Source organism: Aythya fuligula, chromosome 5 (assembly GCF_009819795.1).
Source record: "Aythya fuligula isolate bAytFul2 chromosome 5, bAytFul2.pri, whole genome shotgun sequence".
Classification (NCBI taxonomy): Eukaryota; Metazoa; Chordata; class Aves; order Anseriformes; family Anatidae; genus Aythya; species Aythya fuligula.
Genome location: NC_045563.1, coordinates 17,939,524 through 17,962,283, shown reverse-complemented (window position 1 = coordinate 17,962,283; position 22,760 = coordinate 17,939,524). Strand labels below are relative to the sequence as shown.

The 22,760-nt window shown below is 46.8% G+C and overlaps 1 protein-coding gene across 7 annotated transcripts in view; it reads right to left on the bottom strand.

The window, feature by feature from the left end:
* FOXN3 (forkhead box N3) overlaps positions 1 to 22,760 on the bottom strand; it is a 197,404-nt gene that overhangs the window by 101,075 nt on the left and 73,569 nt on the right. For all 7 annotated transcript variants that reach the window (XM_032188729.1, XM_032188726.1, XM_032188731.1 and 4 more), the window contains exon 3: positions 4,244 to 4,380. In XM_032188729.1, coding sequence (XP_032044620.1) covers positions 4,244 to 4,380 — 137 coding nt within the window. The remainder of the gene's footprint in view (positions 1 to 4,243; positions 4,381 to 22,760) is intronic.

The window sequence follows — 22,760 nt, the reverse complement described above, 5'->3', positions numbered from 1 at the left end:
TCAGGCCATCAAGGTAGAGATGCAACATACAGATGGGCTCGTGACCGAGGGGTGGACCTGACCATGGACGCTATAGCACAGGTTATTCATGACTGTGAAACATGTGCTGCAATCAAGCAAGCCAAACGGTCAAAGCCTCTTTGGTATGGAGGACGATGGCTGAAATATAAATATGGAGAGGCCTGGCAGATTGATTACATCACACTCCCTCAAACTCGCAATGGCAAGCGCCACGTACTTACAATGGTGGAGGCAACCACCGGATGGCTGGAAACATACCCTGTGCCTCATGCCACCGCCCGGAACACTATCCTGGGCCTTGAAAAGCAAGTCCTATGGCGACATGGTACCCCAGAAAGAATAGAGTCAGACAATGGAACTCATTTCCGAAACAACCTTATAGACACTTGGGCCAAAGAACATGGTATTGAGTGGGTGTATCACATCCCCTATCATGCACCAGCCTCCGGGAAAGTTGAACGATACAATGGACTGTTAAAGACTACATTGAAAGCAATGGGCGCTGGGACATTCAAAAACTGGGATACGCATTTGGCAAAGGCCACCTGGCTAGTCAATACTAGGGGATCTGCCAACCGAGCTGGACCTGCCCAATCAAACCTGTTACGTACTGTAGATGGGGATAAAGTTCCTGTAGTGCATGTAAAAAATATGCTGGGTAAAACAGTCTGGGCTACTCCTGCCTCAGGAAAAGGCAAACCCATTCGTGGAATTGTTTTCGCTCAGGGACCTGGATACACTTGGTGGGTGATGCAAAAGAACGGAGAGGTCCGGTGTGTACCTCAAGGAGATTTAATACTGGGTGAGAATAGCCCATGAACTGAATTGTACCATGTTAATTGCTATATAATACTGTATGTTATCACTACTATGACTACTATAGGTGACTAATTAGAATGTATGGAAAAGAGTGTAACCTGAGCATGACATAAATGGTATGGAATAAGGGGTGGATAGATGTCCTGGTTTCAGTTAGAACAGAATTAATTTTCTTCCTAGTAGCTGGTGGAATGCTGTGTTTTGGCTTAGAATGAGAAGAGTGCTGATAACACCCCGATGTTTTCATTGTTGCAGAGCAGTGCTTATACCAAGCCAAGGACACCTCAGACTTTTGCTCTGTCCTGCCAACAGGCAGGCTGGGGGTGCAGTAAGAGCTGGGAGGGGACAGACCCAGGACAGGTGACCCGAACTAGCCAAAGGGGTATTCCATACCATCTGACGTCATGCTAAACAATATATAGGGGTGGCTAGCCGGGGGGAGGGGGCCGGACTGCTCGGGGTTAAGCTGGGCATCGGTCAGCGGGTGGTGAGCAATTGCATTGTGCATCACTTGTTTGTACATATTATTATTAGTAGTACTATTATCATCATTGTATTATTATTATTATTATTATTATTATTATTATTTTCCTGTCTTATTAAACTGTCTTTATCTCAACTCACGGGCTTCACTTTCCATTTCTCTCCCCCGTCCCAGAGAGGGAGGGGGGAGGGTGAGCGAACGGCTGCGTGGTGTTTAGCTGCCAGCCGGGTTAAACCACGACACCATGTGATTCATTTGTATATCCTTATTCTTCCAAAACATCTGATAAAGATAAGCAATAGGTCAATTTGCCCCTGTGGAATCGCCGCAACTGATCCTTATAAACCTTACAATTCCTCCGGTTAACCCAGTTTCCTACAGGCGTTCTAATATTGGTGAATTATCTTGTTTCAGGCGTATTTCATTAACATCAGGTGACATGGTTTCTCTTAGTTGTGGGCTTCAGTTATGTAAGGCTGACGGACAGCGACAGAACTCTGCCATCCAAGGATTTTTTCTAAACATATCACTTCCACCATCAGAAGAATTTCCCTTGGAATTTGTTACTATGACAATGTATTGCTCGGGAGATATGATGATGGCAGAGCGGATTTACATTTTTCTACCCGCTACCGAAGTCTTTGTACACATGAGAAAGCAATCACATACATATGGGATTAATGTTTTTCCAAACGCACAGGGAATGTTCAACTACTTGCGAATGTATCAGAAATATATCCAAAAAATGACTTTGCCATGTAACTACCAATGCATAATGAAATTAATTCAACAGTCACTGATGGCCTAGAGAAGCCTTATGCTGATATTCTGTCAGTCTGTAGCAGGTGACTGACTAAATATTTCAGAAGACCACAGGAAGATTAAGTTTTATTTGACAGTGGAAGTGCTGAAAGACACCCAGCTAAAAATAAGAGCAAGACCACAATACTTTAATGCAAAGCTCAACCTCCTGCGGGTGTCTATTTGTGAGCAGTTTACTCCTGCAGCCTTGCAAGCTCTTTGTTTTATGATGCAGCCATTATCAGAAGACTCATAGCTACTGTGCGAGCGCCTGGCAGCACGAGCTGAGTAGCAGCAGCTCTTCCATCTCCCTCTTTCCAGGGAAGGCAAGTTTCCCTTTCAGTCTGGGGACTTGCTTGACGGTGTTTTGGTGGCACCCTCCCACCCGTTGCTCAGAGGACGGCTCTGCCATTTGCCCAGCTACATCTGGACATCATTGAAGGATGACCTGGAAAAGCCACCGCGAGCCCCTGCAGGTGACAGCTGCCAGCAACACCATCGGTTCTGGCCAAGCCACCCCACAGAGTGAATACCTGCTTCAGGCATCAAACACCGGGGCTACTGCTTGCAGCTGCGTGTGTTTGCCGGAATGTTTTGCTTGTGGGGATTAGAAGGGATCAAAGTCCCTCCAGTTGCGTGTCAGATGTGCTTTACACTTTCACTTGATAAAAGAGTCTCTGCATAAATCTATATGGGCATAATTAAAATACTCTTAAAAATGCAACAGAGACAATAAAATGAGGCTCTGAAAGCAAACCTCATTCAAATACACAAATTATCATTGTAATGCCATCACTCAAATTATTCATCTGTCCTTCTGCGAAGTGCAGTAGCGGGGGGATCGCTGGGAGCAGGGGGAGCGTAAAAGCGAAAAAATCCCATGGAATGGTGACACTGTGGAAAATATTTCTCTAAAGCCCCACAGGAAAGATAGGATGCAGCGAGGTCATACCGTGGATGCTGTGCGGCTTACAGGAGCCCTGTGCTCCTGTCACCTCCCGGCGCTGGCTCGCTACAAGTCAGCAGCTCATTTTGTAACAGGGGAGGGGAAAAAAAAATACAAAAGTAAAACTAAATAAATACACAAACGCCACAATCCTTCTGCCCCAGGCGGCAGACAAAGCCGGGTGCAGGATGCCGATTCCCCTAAAAGTTGCGGGCCACCTGCCGTTGCTATGCAGGATTCCCTGTCACCACGGCAACGGCGCGGCTGCGCCCCAGCGGACTGTCCCCCTGCCAGGCAGCGCAGGCCCTGTGCCGCCATGCCGCCATGCTACCATGTCGCCGTGCCGCTGCGCCTGCCAGGCTATGTGGTGCCATGGCGACGCCCGTTGCCATGGAGGCCGCCAGGCCAATCCGGCACCCGGGGCAGGCGGCCGCTGCTCCCACGCCAGCATCCCCAGGCACAGCGCTAAGCGCAGGATCCATTCCGGAAAAATCCACCCCCCGCCCCAAAAAGCGCCGGAGTCCATAGGGTGTTGAGAGCCGCCACTGCCATGGCTCGGTCACAGTGATGCTGCCAGCTGGGTGGTTTTGTAGGGTTGGCTGCAGGCAGCCGGCGTTTCCAATGCAGCCTTTGGGGAAAGCGAAGCGAGCAAGCTCCACGTCAGCAGCGAGCAGAGAGCAGCTGTGTCTAAACCCAGTGCCTGCATCTCCGCTTGGCGGTCACAGGTTTCCCTCTTCTTTCGCTAAGGTTAGGCGTAAGCACCAGCCCAAGTGAAAACACACGCAGAGCACATGGACAGCTTCCACCCCACGCTGATGCTGGCAAAGCAAGGAAGGCAGGGGCCACTGCTCACCCACCCGGGGGCTGAGTGGGCACAACACAGCATGCCCCAGGAAAACAAACCCATGCCCTCTGAGCACGGGTACCCTGCTGTCCCCTAGTGATAACGGGGCGAGCCCTCCGTTCGCCATTTCTGCTCCAGGTATGGTGCGAATGGAGCACATGGCTCAGGCGGAGCAGGGCCGCCACCAAGGCTCGGCGCCCCGATGTCCCAGCCCCACGCACGGCTGGCTGCAAGCTGCCCGGCCTCACCACACTTCACGGCTCAACCAAGGTTCATATGCAACACTGGATGAAAACATTTAGAGTTGTAAAATGCGTCTAGTGCTTACCTTTGATATGCCTGAGGAGATGTGGGAGGTGTATTGAACACATGCGAATATGGGTGATAGGGTGTCTTTTTCAAAGCCTGAATAAGATTTTGTCTATATTCTGGGTCTATACACCACAAGGACCCCTTTCCAATACTCTGCAAAGAAAAAAGAATTAAAAAAAAAATCAAATATTTGATCTAATGGCATAGCCTTATTTATTTAGCAGTATTTGTCAGGAAAAGCAGTGGGTTTGGGTTTTTTGTCTGACAGAAGTGAACACAGCTTGCTTGCCAGAGATTATTACTCCATTAATAACGTACTGTGACTATATGATTTAAATCACACTTCTGGGGAAAAAAAAGTAAGAATGCATGTTCAGTTGCTCTTCTCCCCCCCCACCCCTTGATACTAGTTAATACAATTTAATATCTGGCAACGTCCCCACCACCCCGCACTGGAAAAATAAGAAGCTTCAGTTACTGTTCAATGGAAACTCTGAAGAAAGCTAGGTTCTTTTTGAAAGTGCTTTTCTTTTCCTTTTGCTGTTACACTAACAAGAAACAGGGCTAAAAAGGAGGGGTTTAAACACCCTAGCAACTGTTTTAAAAATAAAAGGATTTAGTCCCTCAACCACATGACATCAGTGCCATTATACTACAAGAGAAAATTAATCATCTTTTCTCCCCTAAGGGGAAAAAAGAAAAACAACAACACGAACCAAAAAACCACAGTAAAATCAAAGTTTAAACCATTTCAGGGTGTTGTGAAATTGTGATCGGTTAAAATAACAGTTACCCTTTGTGGACACACAGAGCAGCTCAAGCAGTCGATCTGTAATGGGAAAACTACACTGAAATTCAGCATTATTCTTTGGTGATGAGCAGCATGATTTCGGTTCTTGTCTCAGGACGCAGACACCTGGAACTGTTCTGCATGAGCAAGCAGCAGCACAGCCCTTCCTCGGCCCCACTAAGAAAGCACACGGAGCGACCCAAGAGCAGCCTCAGTTTGCACCAGTCCTCATTATTGACTGAGTTGCACTGGCAGGCTTTCAAGGCATTAGGACAAGCATTTTGGTAAGTGCTGAGGCTTTCTGGAAGCAGTGGGGAGGCGGTGCTACCACCTCTGGCCGCCCCTTCTCCGAACTCCCATCCTCAGCAGCGGAGCAGGGCTCTCAGGGTCATGCAGCAAACCCGCACGGGCAGAGTCAGGCTGAGGGGGAGACTGCTTCCTAACGCCACACAGAAGACCAAAGCCAGCCACTTTGTTCCTTTCGGAAACTTCTCTGTGGAGCCCCACCAGCTCAGCTCCTAAGTGCTCCTCTGCCTTACGGCAGCTTTAGGATGTGTGTGCAAGACACTAAGTGCTTGCAGAGCTCCTTCTCTAATCTGCGCTGAAGCCTCCCCCAAGACAACAGAAAAATAGGAAAAAGGCTTCCCTAACGTCACTGGATTGCAGTGTGGGAGCACCCAGCAAGCTGGCAGCACCGCCTGAGATGTGGTGGAAAAAAAAGGAGAGGAGCTGGCAGGACCCGCAGCAGCCAGGACCGCTTCTCTTCAGACACAAACCCATCTCCCGCACAGCGCTCCTGTGGGACCACGCTGTCCCTCCCAGCCTACACAGCCACTTGCGAACCAGAAGGCTGCCGAGCAGCCTCGGGGGAGACAGCCGCCAGCTCCTGGGCTGAGGCTGGGCCCCTGCAGGGCCACAAGGCCCAAGGGGCTCGAGGGAGGCAACCAGGCCCCTGGCTCTCCTCCAGGCATGGTGCGAGAGCAGCTGACCCGACGCCCGCTGCTGGTGTCACCAGGGGAAGCCGTGTGCCATACATCTCAAACCAGGGATTTTAGCTTTCAAATCTGGGACAATAAGCCAGAGCCTTCACATGATAGGCTTGGTAAGTGACTTTTTAGGCAAAGGACAGAGTCAAAAATAGAATCCAAACCTCTCAAATTCCACTTCCACACTCCATCCAAGAGCCAGAGCAAGAATACCACAAATTTCCTTTTAAGCGAGCAACATGCAAAGCTAGGAACATTCTTTGGGAGAAAACCTTTGCTGGATTCCTTACTCTTGACAACATGGGACAAGGTTTAAAAATGCTGCACTTAAACACTATGCATCTTACTTGTTCTTCCTGGAACACAACATACTGCTTCCAAACTTCAGGGTTTTTTCCTTTACATGCAATACAGAGTTTTCATCTAACCTAGAAGAGATCAGCCCCTAAAACCCTTTAGAGCTAGTACAAGTTGAGGGGTTTACAAGAGGAAATCACTACTGAAGACTAACTTCAAAACCTTGCATAGTTGTTAAGCTACATTTGTTTCACTTGCTCTTGTGAATGCCAGAAATAATCTCACTGGAAAACAGAAACTCTCACACAAAAGGTACTGAAAAGAGTTACACTCCTTGTTAAAATAAAGGCTGGGAAGGCAGATTTGCTGTATTTTCACTGCAAGTAAGCTGACTTATAATTTAGCAGCAATAATGAACACACTGTAAGGCAAAGCTCTCCAACCACGCAAAGTTCCTTTTTTTTTTTTTTTTTTTAAGCTATTTACCTTTGTTTTCCCACAATCACACAACAGAGCAGAAGAAAAGAAAACTGAAGTGTCATCCTCTCAGAATCCTTCCTGACAGCCAGAGGTGTGACGAGCTTCGTTAACTGTTTAGATGTGTCATTAGTCTTCCCATATACAGAGCAATCACAGGAAAGGAAATCTTTGGAACTCAGACCAATCGGTTAGTGATTAATTTCCATCTTATGACACTTGGCGTGCTGCTTCACTACCTCCTCCAAGCCAAAAGTCAATAGTGTCTCCAATCAAAAACCAGCAAGAAAGGAAAAAATAAAAATCCTTGGATTACATTTGTCTCCCAGGCAACAAGTGACTGAGGAGTGGATAACAGCCCCTGATAATCTCGGCACTGGAGAGCTTTCAGACTTCCCGACAATGCCTCCTCCTCCTCCCTGGCCTGAGCACTGATCTCCCTCGGTCCTGCCGTTCAGTCCGTGCTACTTCTGTATTGGTGTTTGATGTTATTAAAAAAAAAGACAGAGTATTACAACGAGTCCCCTTCACCTTCTCCAAGGGCAGATTATAACCCTAGGCAAGCTATTTCAAAGGTACTAACAGGGGGAAGAAACCAACATGTAAAAGTTACCCCATAAAAATTTACAACTGAGTACTTTTTCTTTAAAAAGTTTCCTGATTATGCTTTCTGCTATCATTAAGATATTGTTAAGCCTTTTTTCTGTCATCTAATACACACACAGGCTGTATCTGGACATTGTGTGCTACATTCCAACCTTTCAATTCGTTCATTCTTTCTGATATCTCAAGTACACAAAGCTGATTTCCCCCAGCAATTAACGCTGGTGCACTACCATGAAAAAGGTTTAAGATATTCACTGTCCAATTTCTTTTCCCCCAATTCCCATTTCCAGAATGGACTGCACACAGAAGTTTTAAAATCCTATTTACACAACCTAGTAGGATCCAAACGAAAAAAAAAAAAATGTTCGGCCATCTTTTAGTAGAGTGGAAAAAAGATGCCTGAAATATAAAAACAAACAAAAAATGATGCTTACAATTGTTATAGTTAGGAATAATAGCATTATCCACATTAAAACTCCTCATTATAAAGGTTCTGCTTCCATATACCTCACCACTGACTGTCTGGCCCTACACGTTACTTACCGTCTGCCCAAAGCTCAATAAAAAAATTGTGTGTTGAGCTCCTTCCAAGACCGACGGCTGGGAAAAATACATACCCTGTCTATATAAAAATTCTGGCAAATGCTTATTTGAGGAATTTCGTTCCCTGGTTATTTTAGCACTGACTTGAAATTTGTTAGGAACGCAGCTTGTTTCCAGGGTGGTTCTTCTCACCACCACACAAACAGTCTGCCCAAAATACAGCTTTGGGAAGAGAGTAGACGCGGGAGCCACAAAACACACGGGCTCAGAGAGACTTGGGCAAATTGCTGCTGCAACTTCCACAGCTCCAGCCACACGGCTGCTCAGAGCCAGCACAGGACTGCACTGAAAGCAGGGAGCAGCAACTCTAGGTCACCCATTTTGTGGAGCAACACCCTGTGAGGGGCCCCTATGCCCGGGTACCCCAGGGGCAGACCTGCCTCACTGCACTGTCTTCCCTCACCTCCTGCGTGTGCCCGGCGCTTCTTCCACAAGCCTATGAAAGCAGAAATCAGGCTGGGAATGGGAAACCAGGCATGACAGTGAGTAGGCATATGGGGGAGAAAGGGGATGAGCTGGGCAGTTGACTCCTTCGAGCTGAGGAGCCTACTGCTTCAAACAAATAAATAAAGCTAAGCCAACAACTCCCTGCTGAGTAGACCTGCCAAAACAGAAAGGGATGAATGCCCAGAGTTAGACTCTCCTAAACTAAAATTATCAACAACATGAATTAGGAATGTGGCTGTTACCCAAACTGAAGCAGCGTGCACATACACCATCCTTGAGAATTATTCCGCACTGATTACTGGGGCACTTCAGGAACTATTAAAAGCAAAGAAAACAGAAAATTCCTGTTACTCGAAAAAGGAAATGTCCAACTAGTAACTGCAGTCCCAAGTTCTCACATCTTGAAATCACAGCACTGTGACACATCACTCCCTGACCAGGTCAGCTTAAGTCGGTGCAGTCATTAACACAGGACCTGTGAATAGCACTAATAACTCTTTCTAGCGATGAGGAGGAACCTTTTGGTGTCAGCATTCCCCATTACCCATGTAATGGTTTGTTCTCAGCAGGGATGAAACCTACTATTGTTACAGCAAATGACCTCTCTGCAAGTAATCGTAGAGAGATTATTGGCTATCAAAGGTTCTCATTCTACAGAAATATTTAGCCCATTCTCATCATGCCCAGTTACCTTGCAACAGCCAACTGGAAGCAAATCTTCACACAGACTTGCCAACACGTTCACCCACGGGAATACTGTACATCTTTTCTATAGGTGTCCAAGTGTGCCATGCCAACTCAGAGGTGTTTCTACACGATCAAGCTTTAGTCAACCCGTTTTCATAAAGCTTCAATTAAAGTTTCAGTTAAAGAACTGGAAGATAGAAATGACACACGATGCCACCACAGAATTTAATGCAACCACTTGAGTAGCCACAGCCATGACCAGAATCTGAAAAAGTAACTGTTTTTTTTTCAGACCAGAAACAGATCTCTGTGCCCAAGGCGTGAGAGGGAACTCTGTTCCTCAGCTTTTACACCTAACATCTCAGCCTGCTCCTCACAGAGGCCACATCCCAGGAGCCACCACTGACCACGCATAGGGGTATGAGGAGCCTGGCCGTGCAGGTCTGTGGAGAGCACCTCCTGAGCGGTGGTCAGGCTGCGAGGGCCTGTACGAGCTCCCCGAATCACAGGATGATGGAAACTCTGAGGACTCCAGGGCCCCTGGAAAGAGCACGCAGGTGTACTCATCACCCAAAATGCACAGATATTCTGGAAACCTCACCTAAATCAGCTTTCTGCTGAGATCCTGGGGAGAGCAAACTAACACCAGGAAAAACAAATGCGCCCTTCTTCTCACCTTATGAAAAAAATGTATTTCATAAGGAAAGTGAGGGATTTTTGTGAGGAGATGTAATGACAGGAGGAAGGAAAGTAAAGTACTTTGGGAATGGTTCCTCGTGACACCTTTAGCTCCGAAAGGCGCAAAGAGAAACGAAATCATTACTCTAAAAGGCACCTCAGCAGAGAATGACTTGTTTAAATAACTTTTTTTGCCCTAAGCAGAGATGCCTGCCAAGTGAGTTAAAAACCATCCTGTAGTACAATGTAATCACAGATCCTTCACGAAATGCGCCACTGCTCTTGAAGCTTTGCAAATGTAGCTGCAGACACAATGGGAAATAAGCAGCTCGCGCTACAAAATTCAGCCCAACTGGGGAACTGAAGCCTACAGCGACCATTGGCGTACCTCAGGCTTCTCAGCACTCCCAGAAAACTTTTGCAGCCTCCAATGCTACCCACAGCCCAGCTCTGTGCTACCCACATGGGCAGAGTGCTGCCGAGCAGCATCTTGTCTTGCCTCTGCCAGCTGCCTGTCCCTCACCTCGTCCCACCCTCTGCACCACAGGCAGCCCTGCTGGCGTGGGACCTGCTCGGGATTGTAGTTCTTTCATTTACATGAGGTAGAAGCAGCAAACTAATGCCAAGATTGGGGAAAAAAATACTACATTAAAAAAATTCTAAACCGCTGACCTGGAAAATACTCAGGAAGATTTAGCTTTAAGATGCCGAAGTTGGTCCGCTGGCCTTTTTAAAACTCTGTTGGTTATTCTTTACTCATCAGTGTTTAAAGTTATTAGGACAGACTTGATATTGCTTGCTCTGGTCACCTGTCACCTACCATAGTTTTCTAGTTTGAAATAGTTCTTGTGAGTGATCACAAATAATAGTAAACCTTTATGCTCTTTATCAGCTCTGTACCCTGCAGATGAGGTTGGTGAGTTCTCCAGTTACTTCACTGATAAACAAATGAAGTAATTCGCAGACAGAGCATTAGAATCATCTGAGGTCAGCTAGTTTAAGAAAAAAAAAGGGAAGAATAAATAAAGAAAGAAACACAACTGCTAAGGAATTCTTAAAGAAAGAAAAACAAAGCCACTGCCAATGATTGCTATTATTATAAAACACATTCCTTAGATCTACTGTAATCTCACATAAAAATTACAAATAACTATTCATGCAGTCCAAGGGTAAATTTTCATCATTCTTTTCAAGCATTTCTAGCACAGACTAGTGAAACTCTATATGGCCAGCTTTAGAAAACTGCACTACAGACCTTAACAGCAATTTTAATGACAGTAACAACTGCATGGTAAGCATTTAATTTTCATAAAACCTCACACAAAATCCCCCAAACCTACAAACTCAGAGGAGTTAGAAACTTCCTTTGCCCTGCAGAGGAACATTTGGCATTGTTGTAAGACAGTTTGACACAACACAGAGAAAACTGAAGCCATATTTGCATGCAACATGACAAAACTCTCACACCCATTTCTCCTGCATGTTTTCAACTCTTTTCCACTAAGCATACCACCACAGCTTGGATCAAACACAAAGCTGAAAAAGAGCTTTGACTAGTTACACGACCATAAATACGTGCTCATTTAATGTGTGAAACTAAATGTTTGATGGGAAGGTTTGCTGAAGCTCAGTGTTCAACTCTGAGGAAGCCAGTTACATGGAGAAATCACTGGCTGTTCTCAAGAAAACAAAAGGTTGGGGCTTTTCAGATCTTATTTTGCTCCGAGTAAAAACATCCATTAGTTCAAATTGCTGCAGTCCAGGTCTCTGCTTGCATGCTCATCTCATGGTATTTTAGCTTATGTGCTCAGTGAACTACCAGAGACACCAGCGTGGCAACCAGTTGTTAAATCCCTGGCCTGCCTTTAGGGAAGCAGCCTGCTTCTACCCCAGGTAGAAAAACATCTCCATCTCTGGAGTCCCGTTCACAACATGGGCGATCTCTCTCAGACGGGAGAGGTGCGTGGGTACAGCTCCACAAGCCAGCAGCTTCACTTCGATGAGAAGCAAGACTGCAGTGAGAAAGGGCCACCTAGCCTTGAAATAAAATAAAATAACGCCCCTCCAGCTAGACAACACCACAGGCACAGCAGAGCCAGTGCTCCTGAAGGCCCTCCACGGCTCCTCTAGCCTGCTGGCACCCGTGTCCCCACTGGTACAGCCACACTGTCACCAAGCACAGCCGCAGCAAATCTGCTACACCACATCACCTTCCCGCTGCTCTCCCAACAACGTGACTGGTGTTGTGTGGTGCCACCCATCTCTGGGAGTCATACTCCACCTCATCATCTCCTTGCTGGGTTTATACGCAAACCACGCTATAAAGCTACCACACAGCCACGTGGAAATCTTGCAAGCCAAGGAAGAAGCGCCGTCGTTAGCCGCCCCTGAACAACACCTGCCTCGTACGCGGTCTGTGCTGCCCCAAGGCAGCGCCTAGCAAGCCCAGGCCCTCCCAAAGCCTCCCCCGGCCCGGCAAAGCACGGGCACTGGAGAAGAAAGCCGGTGACACCACTAGGGAGGAACAAAGCCTGAGATCAAACAGGCGCGGGGAGACCGGGCTGGGAAGTCGGGAGAGCCCAGCAGACAGGCCTGTCAGCATGAAGGGCCGTCACACAGCACACTTGAGGGGGATTAGGTAGCAGGTAGCATTAATAATGCTGTTTCAGCCTCTAGGATTTCCGTGTATACACAGAAAGTGTAATTAGTCCTACTCTGTTGAAAGGAAAATTGAAGAGACAGAAACAAAAGAATAAAAAAGAAGTTCAGCGTTCAAGGTCACCTATAAAGTCAATGGCAGAAGAGAAGAAAAAAAAACCCACCCCAAGACTGCAGAGCAGTAGCTGTTTTAGTGGGACATGATGCTTTCATGTCAGAGGGGCACTGGTTTAAACACCCACCGGCCATCCGATACTCCTCATGGCTTGCACAGCTGGAGACAACGCAATTTGGCTTTTCTTACAAATAGATAGTTACACAGTACGTGAAAACCTAGGACAATTTTAAAGCACAACCCTTCACCCGACAGATACTCAAAAAATTATCCAATGCTTATATCTGTGCGAAAGGTTTGGGGGTCATTTCATGTCTGCCAGCGCATTCATGATGAAATAAGCTGGGGAGAGGATTTCCAGGGGAAGGGGTTAACAGCCAGCAGAGATGGGTGGGAGGGAGTAGGTTGAACTAAATCCATTAGCAGTGACAAATAAAAATAGAAATAAGGAAGACCTGACAAAAGCTAATGGATTGGCACCATTTTCCCATATAACTGTTTGTTTAATGTAGGGTTTTTCCTTGCTTAGTACTTAATACTGCTTCATGCGATGAATTGAGGGGAAAAACCAGGCACTTTGACAAACGGTTTGAGAGGCTGCCTCGATGTGGTGTTCTGAAGTGTCCTCGTGCTCTGTGAAGGACCACAGCTGTGCTCCTCCCTGCGCCCCGCTCAGCAGCCACGGCTCATCCCCAGCACCTGCAGCGGGCACACGCTGACCCCGGGCCCTCCTCCGCTGACAGAGCCTGTGCTGTTATGGTGCAGGCACCAACACGCACGTTGCTTCTTCTGCTCACACATACCCTGATCTTTCCTTTGTCCCACTGCTACACCAAGTTCAAAGACACTGATTTTTTGCCACCATTTATCTTTCTCTCTCCTCTTTCTCATGTCTAGAAGATGAACCCCAGAAAGCAAACCAAAGTACTCCCCTGGCACTGCAAACGTCCTCCACAATAGGGCCGCTTCTCAGCTGCCCCTGAAGCCTTCACCTCGCTTCCCCAGCTCAAGAGCATCAGCAGTGCCCACACCATGCCACCTGCTGAAGATGGGGGATTTCACTGCGACTTAGGAGCTTGGCGACAGCCCTTACAAACCCTCGTTCCTCCCAGCCACCAGCCACGAGGCTCTGGAGAAGCACCTCATCCATGAGCCAGCGAGGGTGGGAGCAGGACAGGGTTGCCGCAGCGGTGGGCATCACCAGCTGGAGGGGTCTGTTCACAGAAACCGGGTGCTGTGCCCTCAGCAGGACCACTCGACCTCAAGGAGCAGCCAGGCCGCTGCTGGGAACCTTCTGCGTCCATCCAGGAGGTGGAAAGCCACCATGCCCTGCAGGCACACTCCCTGCCAGCAAGGATGGCTCCCTCCTGGGACCCGGGGCTGCTCCACGCCTCCTCACGGTGCCTGGGCAGCGGCACTCTCACCATCTATCCCCAGCTCACCAGCACTAGGCTTGTAAAAACACCAAGAGGAGACAAGAGAGGCTTAGTCTTCAAAGTTTTGTCGACAGTGAGATTAATGAGAACTGCAAGAAGACAGTTATCATTTAGGTTTTCAGTTGCCTTGGGTTTTCAGGTGCCTGTATTTTTATGAGCAAAGCTACACGGGTTGCAAACGGAACAACGCTAAAAGCACGCTAAAAGCGGCAGATGCGGCAACGCTTGGCATGAGGGACTTTGCAGCATGAGCCACTCAATCAAGCGTGTTTTAGAGTGGATAATTAATACTGCATTTCAGCATCCCTGAGCACCTCCACCAGGAAAACAGATTTGAAAAGTGTGCAGATAGTTTATTAAACATGGCAAAGTGATTACATTAGACAAATAAGACAGACTCGCCGGTGTGTGTGGATTTAAAGCAAAAGATGAATATTTAAATCCAGATTTTTTCCAAGGAAGGTGGCAAGTCCTTGATCAAAACCTACAGCTTGGCAAGAGCAGGGCTCGCAGGCTTATTCATGGTATTTCCCAGGCAGACTAGTTCTGCATTAGCACAACATTCATCAGAGTCTGAACAATTAAGGATCCTGACTCAATATATGTTCCTCCTCCATTTAGAGTCCACTTCATTTTATTCCAAATCCCACAGCGGTTTTGCTATGTCACACAAAAAGTGAAGGAAAAGCAGGTTTCCTCTAATTCACAAAAGAGAATCGAAAAGACATGCAATGCAGGCAGCAGCAGTGAGCCAGCCTGCGAGCTGTGTGAAACAAAACCCAACAGAAATAGAAACGTCACTTTTCAGGGCGCTCTTTTGGCTAAGCTGGTAGAAAACAGGATGTGAGCATCAGTTGCTGTGTGCAGAAGAGAGGTTATTCAGAATAGCAAGTTCACGCACAGCCTGGGTCTTTTACCCTGTAAGGGAAGAGTGGGAGGAAGGGGGAAAAAAGCTTTCAACCCACGCACCACAGCCCTGCCTACTTGGGTTTTCCCCGGTCTTTTTTTAACATAACTAACTCACAAGCAGGCGTTTTAAAGTGCGATGCTCACACACAGCCACCCATGAAACAGGACCGCGTGGGAAGCCCACTCTTGCTTTGAGCGTGCCAAGAGGAGGAGGAGAAAAGACACCTTCCTTGGGAAGAGGATCCGCGGGCAGACACAGGAGTGCCCGCAGCACCAGCAGAGCGACTGCTGCAGCCGCCAACAGGACAGGCACCGTGTGCAGGAAGGAAGGGCTGGAGCAGCAGAACAAGAAGAAAAGTAGAGTCTGAGGCAGGGGAGGGAAAACAGAGAAACCAATGGAGCCTGGAAACCTCTGGAAATTAGAAAAGCAGCATCAACTGCTAGACAGGGCTAGCCCACTGCCTTCCCCCCTCCCACCCCGTGGTGTTTACTAGCGAGCTGTTATTCATTCTAATCATAGTATACAAAAAGGCTGCTGATCAATATTGCACAAGGGTGATTAGTGCTCAGTGATTAAACATCAGTGTATGAATTTATCTGACTCAACGTGCCTGAAGTGGAAGGAAACACAGAGAAACAACTTCTGAGCGGACTTCAGTAATGAAAATTGACAATTCATCCACCATCAGATGTTAGTGCTCTGAGGAGTTCAGAAGTAGCAAGGCGGAGAAGATTTATGATATTCTCAGAAGGACAGAAAATTGTTTTCCTCCAAATTATTCAAGATCAAATGTGCCTTTGAACAAACCTACACTCTAAAGGAAAAGAAAATCTCATTTAAGGATGCCAAAGTGAGGCTATTTTGATGACACAGGTGTCACACAAACCGGCCTGCTGTGACCTGAGTCACTGCTCCAGGTCCCCTGTGATCTTTTTCTCTATCGGTTTCACACAGGAAGCCTTCACGTTTGAGGCACCAAAAATAGCAGACGTTTCACAAACAAAAATCTTGGTTCAAAAAAGCTTGCAACTTTTTTTTTTTTTCTTTTCTAAAATGCAAATACACTCTCAGCACAGCGCGACGATGAATTGAAGCCCTTCACCTGGCCACACTGTCCTTGGCCAGATGTATGCAAACGGCTCCACTGCTGGATTGTGCAAGTTAGAGACAACCAAGAGAAAAAGAAACAAAGATATCATTAGGAAATGAATACCTAAATGTGAGATGCAACTGAAAATAACACACAAACTCCCTTGCAGAGAAAGATGTGCAGCTAGAGAATGAGGTCCAGACTGCTGAAGGGCCTATGCAAAGGCTGAGCAAAAAGGAAGGGGCACCTAAAAATTAACTGCGTTGATCCGAAGGACAACTAAAAACTTCTGAGAGCATCCATCTCACATTTCAGATCTGTGTAGCACCCCAAGCCCTGCTGAAAAAGCAATAGCTGGCCCTCCAGCACGGTGGTGGTGTGAAAATCTACCCACAGCTCCCGCAACTGCTGTACAGCAGAGCATTTCGCCAATTGCGGTGTTTTCTCTGCAAAAGGGTCCCCAGGGAAATGCCAAACATACCACCAACAAAATTTTGAAAGAAACTTGACATATTACAGCTTTATCATAACCTCCAGAATGTGGCTTTAATACTGCTCCTTCATGGCCTTTTTACCATACTGGGGTTTTAGGTGTTTTTATTAGCAAAGTCGTGATATGGTGCAAAATCATGAAAACAAACTGAAACAAACCAAAATGTTTCCAGCTGTCTTCATATCTGTAAAGAGCCTGGAAAGGGATCTAAGAGGTTCTAAAATAAGACATCCCCCCATTACTTGAAATAACATCATGATTTTTAAGCCAATGTCATAAATGTCAGGGCCTAAATCTCTGCCTAAATAATCCCCCCCAAACCCATCACAGGCATCCAGACCTTTACACACCTGCACCTGGCCACCAGCACTACTTCGTCTAACTGAAAAGTCACCCAACACTCATTTGGGTAATTACAGAAATCCCTTCCTTTACAGAAAGAAGTGTCTGTATACAGGGTGAGAAGGAATCCCACCCCATTAACAGAGCTCAAGTTACACACGGCTGGAATTGAAACGCCGCTTGAACAAGCTGCAGCACCATCCTATTGTTTAAACTGATGCCAAACAACAGGAATTCACTGTCAAAACAGGAAAAAGCAGAGCTGCCTGATGGAGCAGACTCTTTCCCTTTTTAACGCATGCCTGAATTAGAGATTCAGAGTGCGAATCCAAAATCAAGACGGTGACCCCTGCTTTACAAATTGTGGGGGAAGTAAGTTGAGGTTGACGTGACACATGAATGGGTAAATCCACCACAACTGAGACGTGGTCGCCTGTCCCCTCAGCTCAAGCCCAGCCAAACAGATTTTTGGCATACTCAACACTGAAGGGTGAGAGGGACTTGAGTGGTGGTGAAGGAGCAGATGTTAATTAGCAAAAGTGGGTAGATCATAAGCGTGTTTACTTTGAAACTAAAATAATGCAAATATTTTAGCTGGGGGAAGGGGACCACATTTTCCTATTTTTTTCCCCAAGTCAGCAGAAAAACAGGATGAGAAAGCAAAAATCTTTCCTTCGATTTCAATACTGCCAATTAAAATCAAAGCTTTCTAAATGAAAATTTTATATTTCATCTCAAACAAGAGGAGTGACAGAAAAGCTTGTCTCTTCGTGGAAATGGTCATAATTACATTTCTGTTTTTCCAAATTCAAAATTACTCAGCTCTGAAAGCCAACAGCAAATGACACATCAAAGTGGGCTTGTTAAGCCAAGAACAAGGAACTTTATCCCTCCAAACAAAAGCCGCACTGCCTAAAAAGGCACCCAAGTCTTACAGGTGTTTTAGCAAGACCTGACAGAACAATTAACAGAACTGGAGGCTTTTTCTAAATTTTAAGGGCCAGTTTGTTTGGGGAAAAAAAAAAAAAAAGTGGAAAAAAAAACCACTAACAAATGAGAGAGACAGTTCAGGTTACTATCGTGATTTCGAGTGATCTGTTCAGTCTGACTGGTAACCATTAGTGGCAACAGAACACTTCTGTCCTAAGGAAATTTTGCCCAGCCATGCCACTACGAGCAGCATATTGGTTCCCGATGCAGAGATACAAGGAGGTGGAAAGCTTTGTGTGACAACCCAAATCCATACTGCTTTTTGCTCCCATTTTACCTTAAAAGCGTTTTGATGACCTGAAAACCAAAGTGGCTATGTAGTGTTTATATACATACACACACACACGCACACAAAGGGATAGAGAGATACAAAAATAAATTAATTTAAGCAGAAGAGGAAGTACAGCCTGAACAATAAAATCCCATTTGTCTCAATAGCTGGGAGCTAGCACTGTACTGAGTCTTCAGTGCAATTTGTCTCTTTATGACAGCTTCTTTCCTCTTTCTCTGCCATGCAGCCAAACGTCTAAAAAGCACTAGAACTTGATATATAATTGAAAAACAAAAAACACAAACACCTACCCTTTTACAACAGCAAGGTTTGCATATTTAGCACTGAGGGAAAACATTTATCTTTAGAGATGGGGGTAAGAGAGAGACAAGCCGAATTAATTAGTGCAACAAGGTAATCAGGTAACAATAAATATATTATATCAGTTGCTGAAACAGGAAAAACATTTTGGACAAGTGTGTTTGACTACTTCAAAGAAACTCAATGCTGGAATTGCCAGCATTTGTCTGGTGCCCAACCAGCTCAGCCCCATGGCGATGCCCTAACTTCCCTCCTTCTCTACAAAATGCCCCAAACCTGCAGCTCCCGGTACCCGCCCAGGCTGTGCGGGAAAGCAATGAATCATTTACAGTCCTCCTCTGCTAAGTACCTCAAGAAGGGTGGAACCACCTCAGGCTCCTATCACCATCTTCCCTTAAGCTTATACGTGACTATAGTCTAGTAATAATCTAGAGGGATATAGTCTAGTAATAATCTAGTCAAAGATGTTCATCCCCTTCCTCCTAACCTAAAAGCATTTCAAAAACTCTTTTTTTCCCCAATTTAAACAGAACCACATAACCTTCTGATAGGTGTGTTCCCACTCTCCACCCTTCAAATAAAAGGGTGAGGAAAAGAGTAGGAAATATGGAAATGAAAGCTTGAGATAAGGTGTGTCAGTACTAACCCCAGTTCTGCATTAACCCCTCATCCCCTGAGTGTTACCCTGTAGGCATTTTCTTCCCACTATAAAATCAGAGATCCATTTACAATAGCTGCCTCATCCCAGTGAGTACCCTCCCACAGTACGCAGCCTTGGGATCTCATAAATACAGCTCTGGAGCAGAGCCTAATTTTCTGCTGATAGTTTGAATGAGTGTGAATTCTACTGGTAGCATCGACTCGATGCTCTTATGCAAAGTCCCACAAACAAGTTCCTGCCCCGGGCACTGCTACAGACAGTGCTCCCCACTACTCAGACTTCCCTGTCCAGGTGCCCGTTCACTCCTCCGCTTACCAACAGGCATCTGTCTCTCTGCAAGTTACACTGGTGTTTCAGCACCCTGGCAGTACTCAGCTAGTGGCAAATTGCTACCGTTCACTGCTGCAACAGAACACAGCAATTCAGCGTGCTGGAGGTAGTGTTTTGGTACCTTAAGTCACTGGTGGAGGACAGCAGTTTGGGCTCTTTTCTACTGTAGGAAGGAAAAACCCGCTCGCATTTAAGATCCTCGGAATGAGTCCTCTCACAAATTCCTACAGCAGTTCCCAGGGCAAAGTTTCCATAACACCCAGCATGGAGTTTGAAGAACATAACTAACAAATTAAAATGTACTATCTCCAAAATGACTTATGGATAACTGAGTAAGAGCCACAGACATCATTTATGGTTACAACTGCTACTTTCCACAGCCCCCCATCCCCATTCTGCTGTACCCAAGAGTAAATCCAAAGCAGCTCCTCTGAAGTCACGAGTCCAGTCTAGTGTGAGAGCAGAAGGAAAACAAGTAATATTCCAGGGTAACAGGGGCCAATGAGTGACCTACCAAAAATTCAGGAGGAAAAAACCCTAATGCTAAAGTAGTCACCCCGCTTCTTCCTCCCTGCCCGTCTGCACCTTACGTGACCTCGGTCACTGCTGAGCCTGAGACCACTTGAGCCACAGGAAATTTAGGGCTTGGGGAAGCAAGCTGAGCTGCCTATCAGTACATATAGATCCTGCCCATGTCCAGACTTACAAAATGTTTATTCTCCAGCAAAGACGGCCACATTTCTATTGCCATTGCAATGATCTCTACTAGATGTCCCGATACTGCAGCAAGGAGCATGGACACTGGTTTTGCTCCAAGGGAAAACGTCTCGGGAGCCTCTTGCTCCCAGCAGCACAGCCAAGGAAGGTGCTCCTTGGCCTCGGCCCCGAGGCCAGGCAGCCTCTGCTGGACTCAGAGCGTCCCAGCAGCAGGTTGCAGACCCCTCTCCAGCACCAAGAGCGCTGCTAGGGCAGCACAGCCTCTCTCTCCATGATTTAAGATGCACACTATTCCCTCCGTGCCCAAATTCCTCCAGTGCAGAGAAAATATACAAAGTTAAATCAGAAAAACTAAGGCATAAACTGTTACAAACATTGAAGCAGGCACAGGATCTATTTAACCTTCAAAGATTCCATAATGCAAGCTTCAAGGACAGGGACTCCTAAGTGCGCCTGGACAGACTGCCTGTTTATTGTTTTTTTATTTTTGCTGCTTGTCAATTAAGCACTGACAGGTGATCGATTCTGGCACCCCCTCTCCTACCTGTAATAATTTCCAGTCCCTGAAACTGAGCAGGTATCCAGCCCATGTTTGGTGAGCTCTGAGGCACGAGAGGAAGCAGGAACAGCTGGGCAAGGGGCTGAAACTTACTGGGAATTAAATCGAGTGGCAGGTGTTAGCAAGGCAAAATTAACCATTGTTTTTTACTTGAGAACTAAAAGTGAAGGGCTGAGTCACGGCAAACCAGTTGCCACTGACGAAGAAAAGCAAAGTCTCATGGTTCTTAGCAAATTTCTTCTTTATAACAAACTGGCTTAAACTCCACATACCAACAAACAAGATCTATACATGCTTCATTAAAGCAAACTTTCTTCACTACCTTCTTTACACAGAAAACAGGAGACTTTCACTGGTTCAAAATACCATATGATGAATCAAATAAGAGAAAATACTTGTAGAGGGAAGTCTTCCTGAGCTTAAAAAAATACACAAGCATGCAACAGCCTTTCCCCAGGTGCTTACTGAGCAGTACCTAACCAGAGGTAGCTGTATGTTTTTTTCTTTAAGGAAATCTGTGTCCACAAGTCCAGCTGCATCATAATGAGTTGCCTCGTTAGAGCTACAGGCAGTGTTTGCATGACAGCCTTATCTAGCAGTGCTCTGCCCAGTCTCAGAATGACACAAGTCACTTACTGCTAAACATGAAGCCACCACCCATCAACACACAAATACCAAAAAAAATTAAAAATAGTCATGCTGGGCTTCTTCTTCATAAGGATTTCAGCCTGTGTTACCCTGGCCCATTTGTTTAACTGAATTTATCAGGAAGACACAGCAACAAGAAGGCAGAAAATGATTCAGGAGGCGCAGGTACAAGCAGCCAGAGGCCGCCTCGCACATCCCGGCAGGCTGGATGTCTGAGCACCATGAGGAGGAATGGGAAGCTGCCGCAGCAACTTGCCACCATCCCGGGAGGGGAGGCAGGTCCTTCGGCAGCTCAAAGCCTACCCCAGGCTGCCAGAGGAGTCTCTGCGACTGCCGCTCCATCACGGCCGGGCCTCTGAGCGCTTTGCCAAGAGGTCCTTGCCCAGGAAGCCATGGCACGCAGCACGACTCGCTGCTCTGCTCCAGCCAACGTGAAAGGCTTTGCTTCCCCCTGAGGAAAGGAAGGAGGAAGTCTAAAGGACACGAGTTTTGTAATTAAAACGGATGCTTTGATGTGTTGGTGAAGAACTGAAGCACGAGACAAAAGCAGCGAATGCTGGGCAGGACGAGCACAGCCCCCAGATCCACAGGTCCCCTCTAATTCCCCGTGGTGCAGCCTTCATTAGCAACATGTACAGTGCCTCTCCTTAGCCATCCCCTTCCCTAGCTGCTCCTCAGAGCATCCCTAGCACAGCTTCCCTCAGAGCCACCTCTGCTGTTTCTATAAGGCCTTTGGACAAAATAAACAAGCAAACCTTACACAGGTGAGGAAACACACGTGTGTGTGCCCACACTCCCCTCTGCAGTTTTCTTAGGACCATTTTCAGCACAAGAGCCATGCTGCCGCTGGCACCCGCCTGATCACGATGGCCATGAGCTAAGCAGGGAGCTGAAAATGAATGCAACTGAATTAGCCCACTGAAAATAACCCAACTGAAAATAAAGTTTTCAGCCAGCTCGCTGTACAGGGACACATGCTGCTAAGAGCTGGAGAGGGGCTTGCAAGGCAGCCCTGGGGCCGTTTAATCCCCCAAAGGGAATTAAATCAAGCAAAGGAAGGGTGGCCAGGCCAGGGAGGGGCTGCGCCTGGTGCTGGCAGCCCAGGCTTTGATCAGGTTAACCAGCCTTAAGGCACCCCGAGGAGCTGCTTAACACGGGCCACTTGAGCAACAAAGAGCCCAGTCTTGCTCTGGGAGAAAACCAGAAGCCAACTTCTTCAGCAGAAGAAAGCCTCCAACTGCATTTGAACTTCTCTCCTGAACTTCTCACCTGTACCTGGGGGTTGTGTCTGGTGCTCCAGCCTCCAACAGTCTCTCCCCTCTGGCACTGCCTCTTGGGCAACCCAGCTGAGGGCATTCCCCATCCATCCTGTCACCTGTGGGCTGTCTGCTGGCCTGTGCTGTGGCCTGAGCCAGGGAATC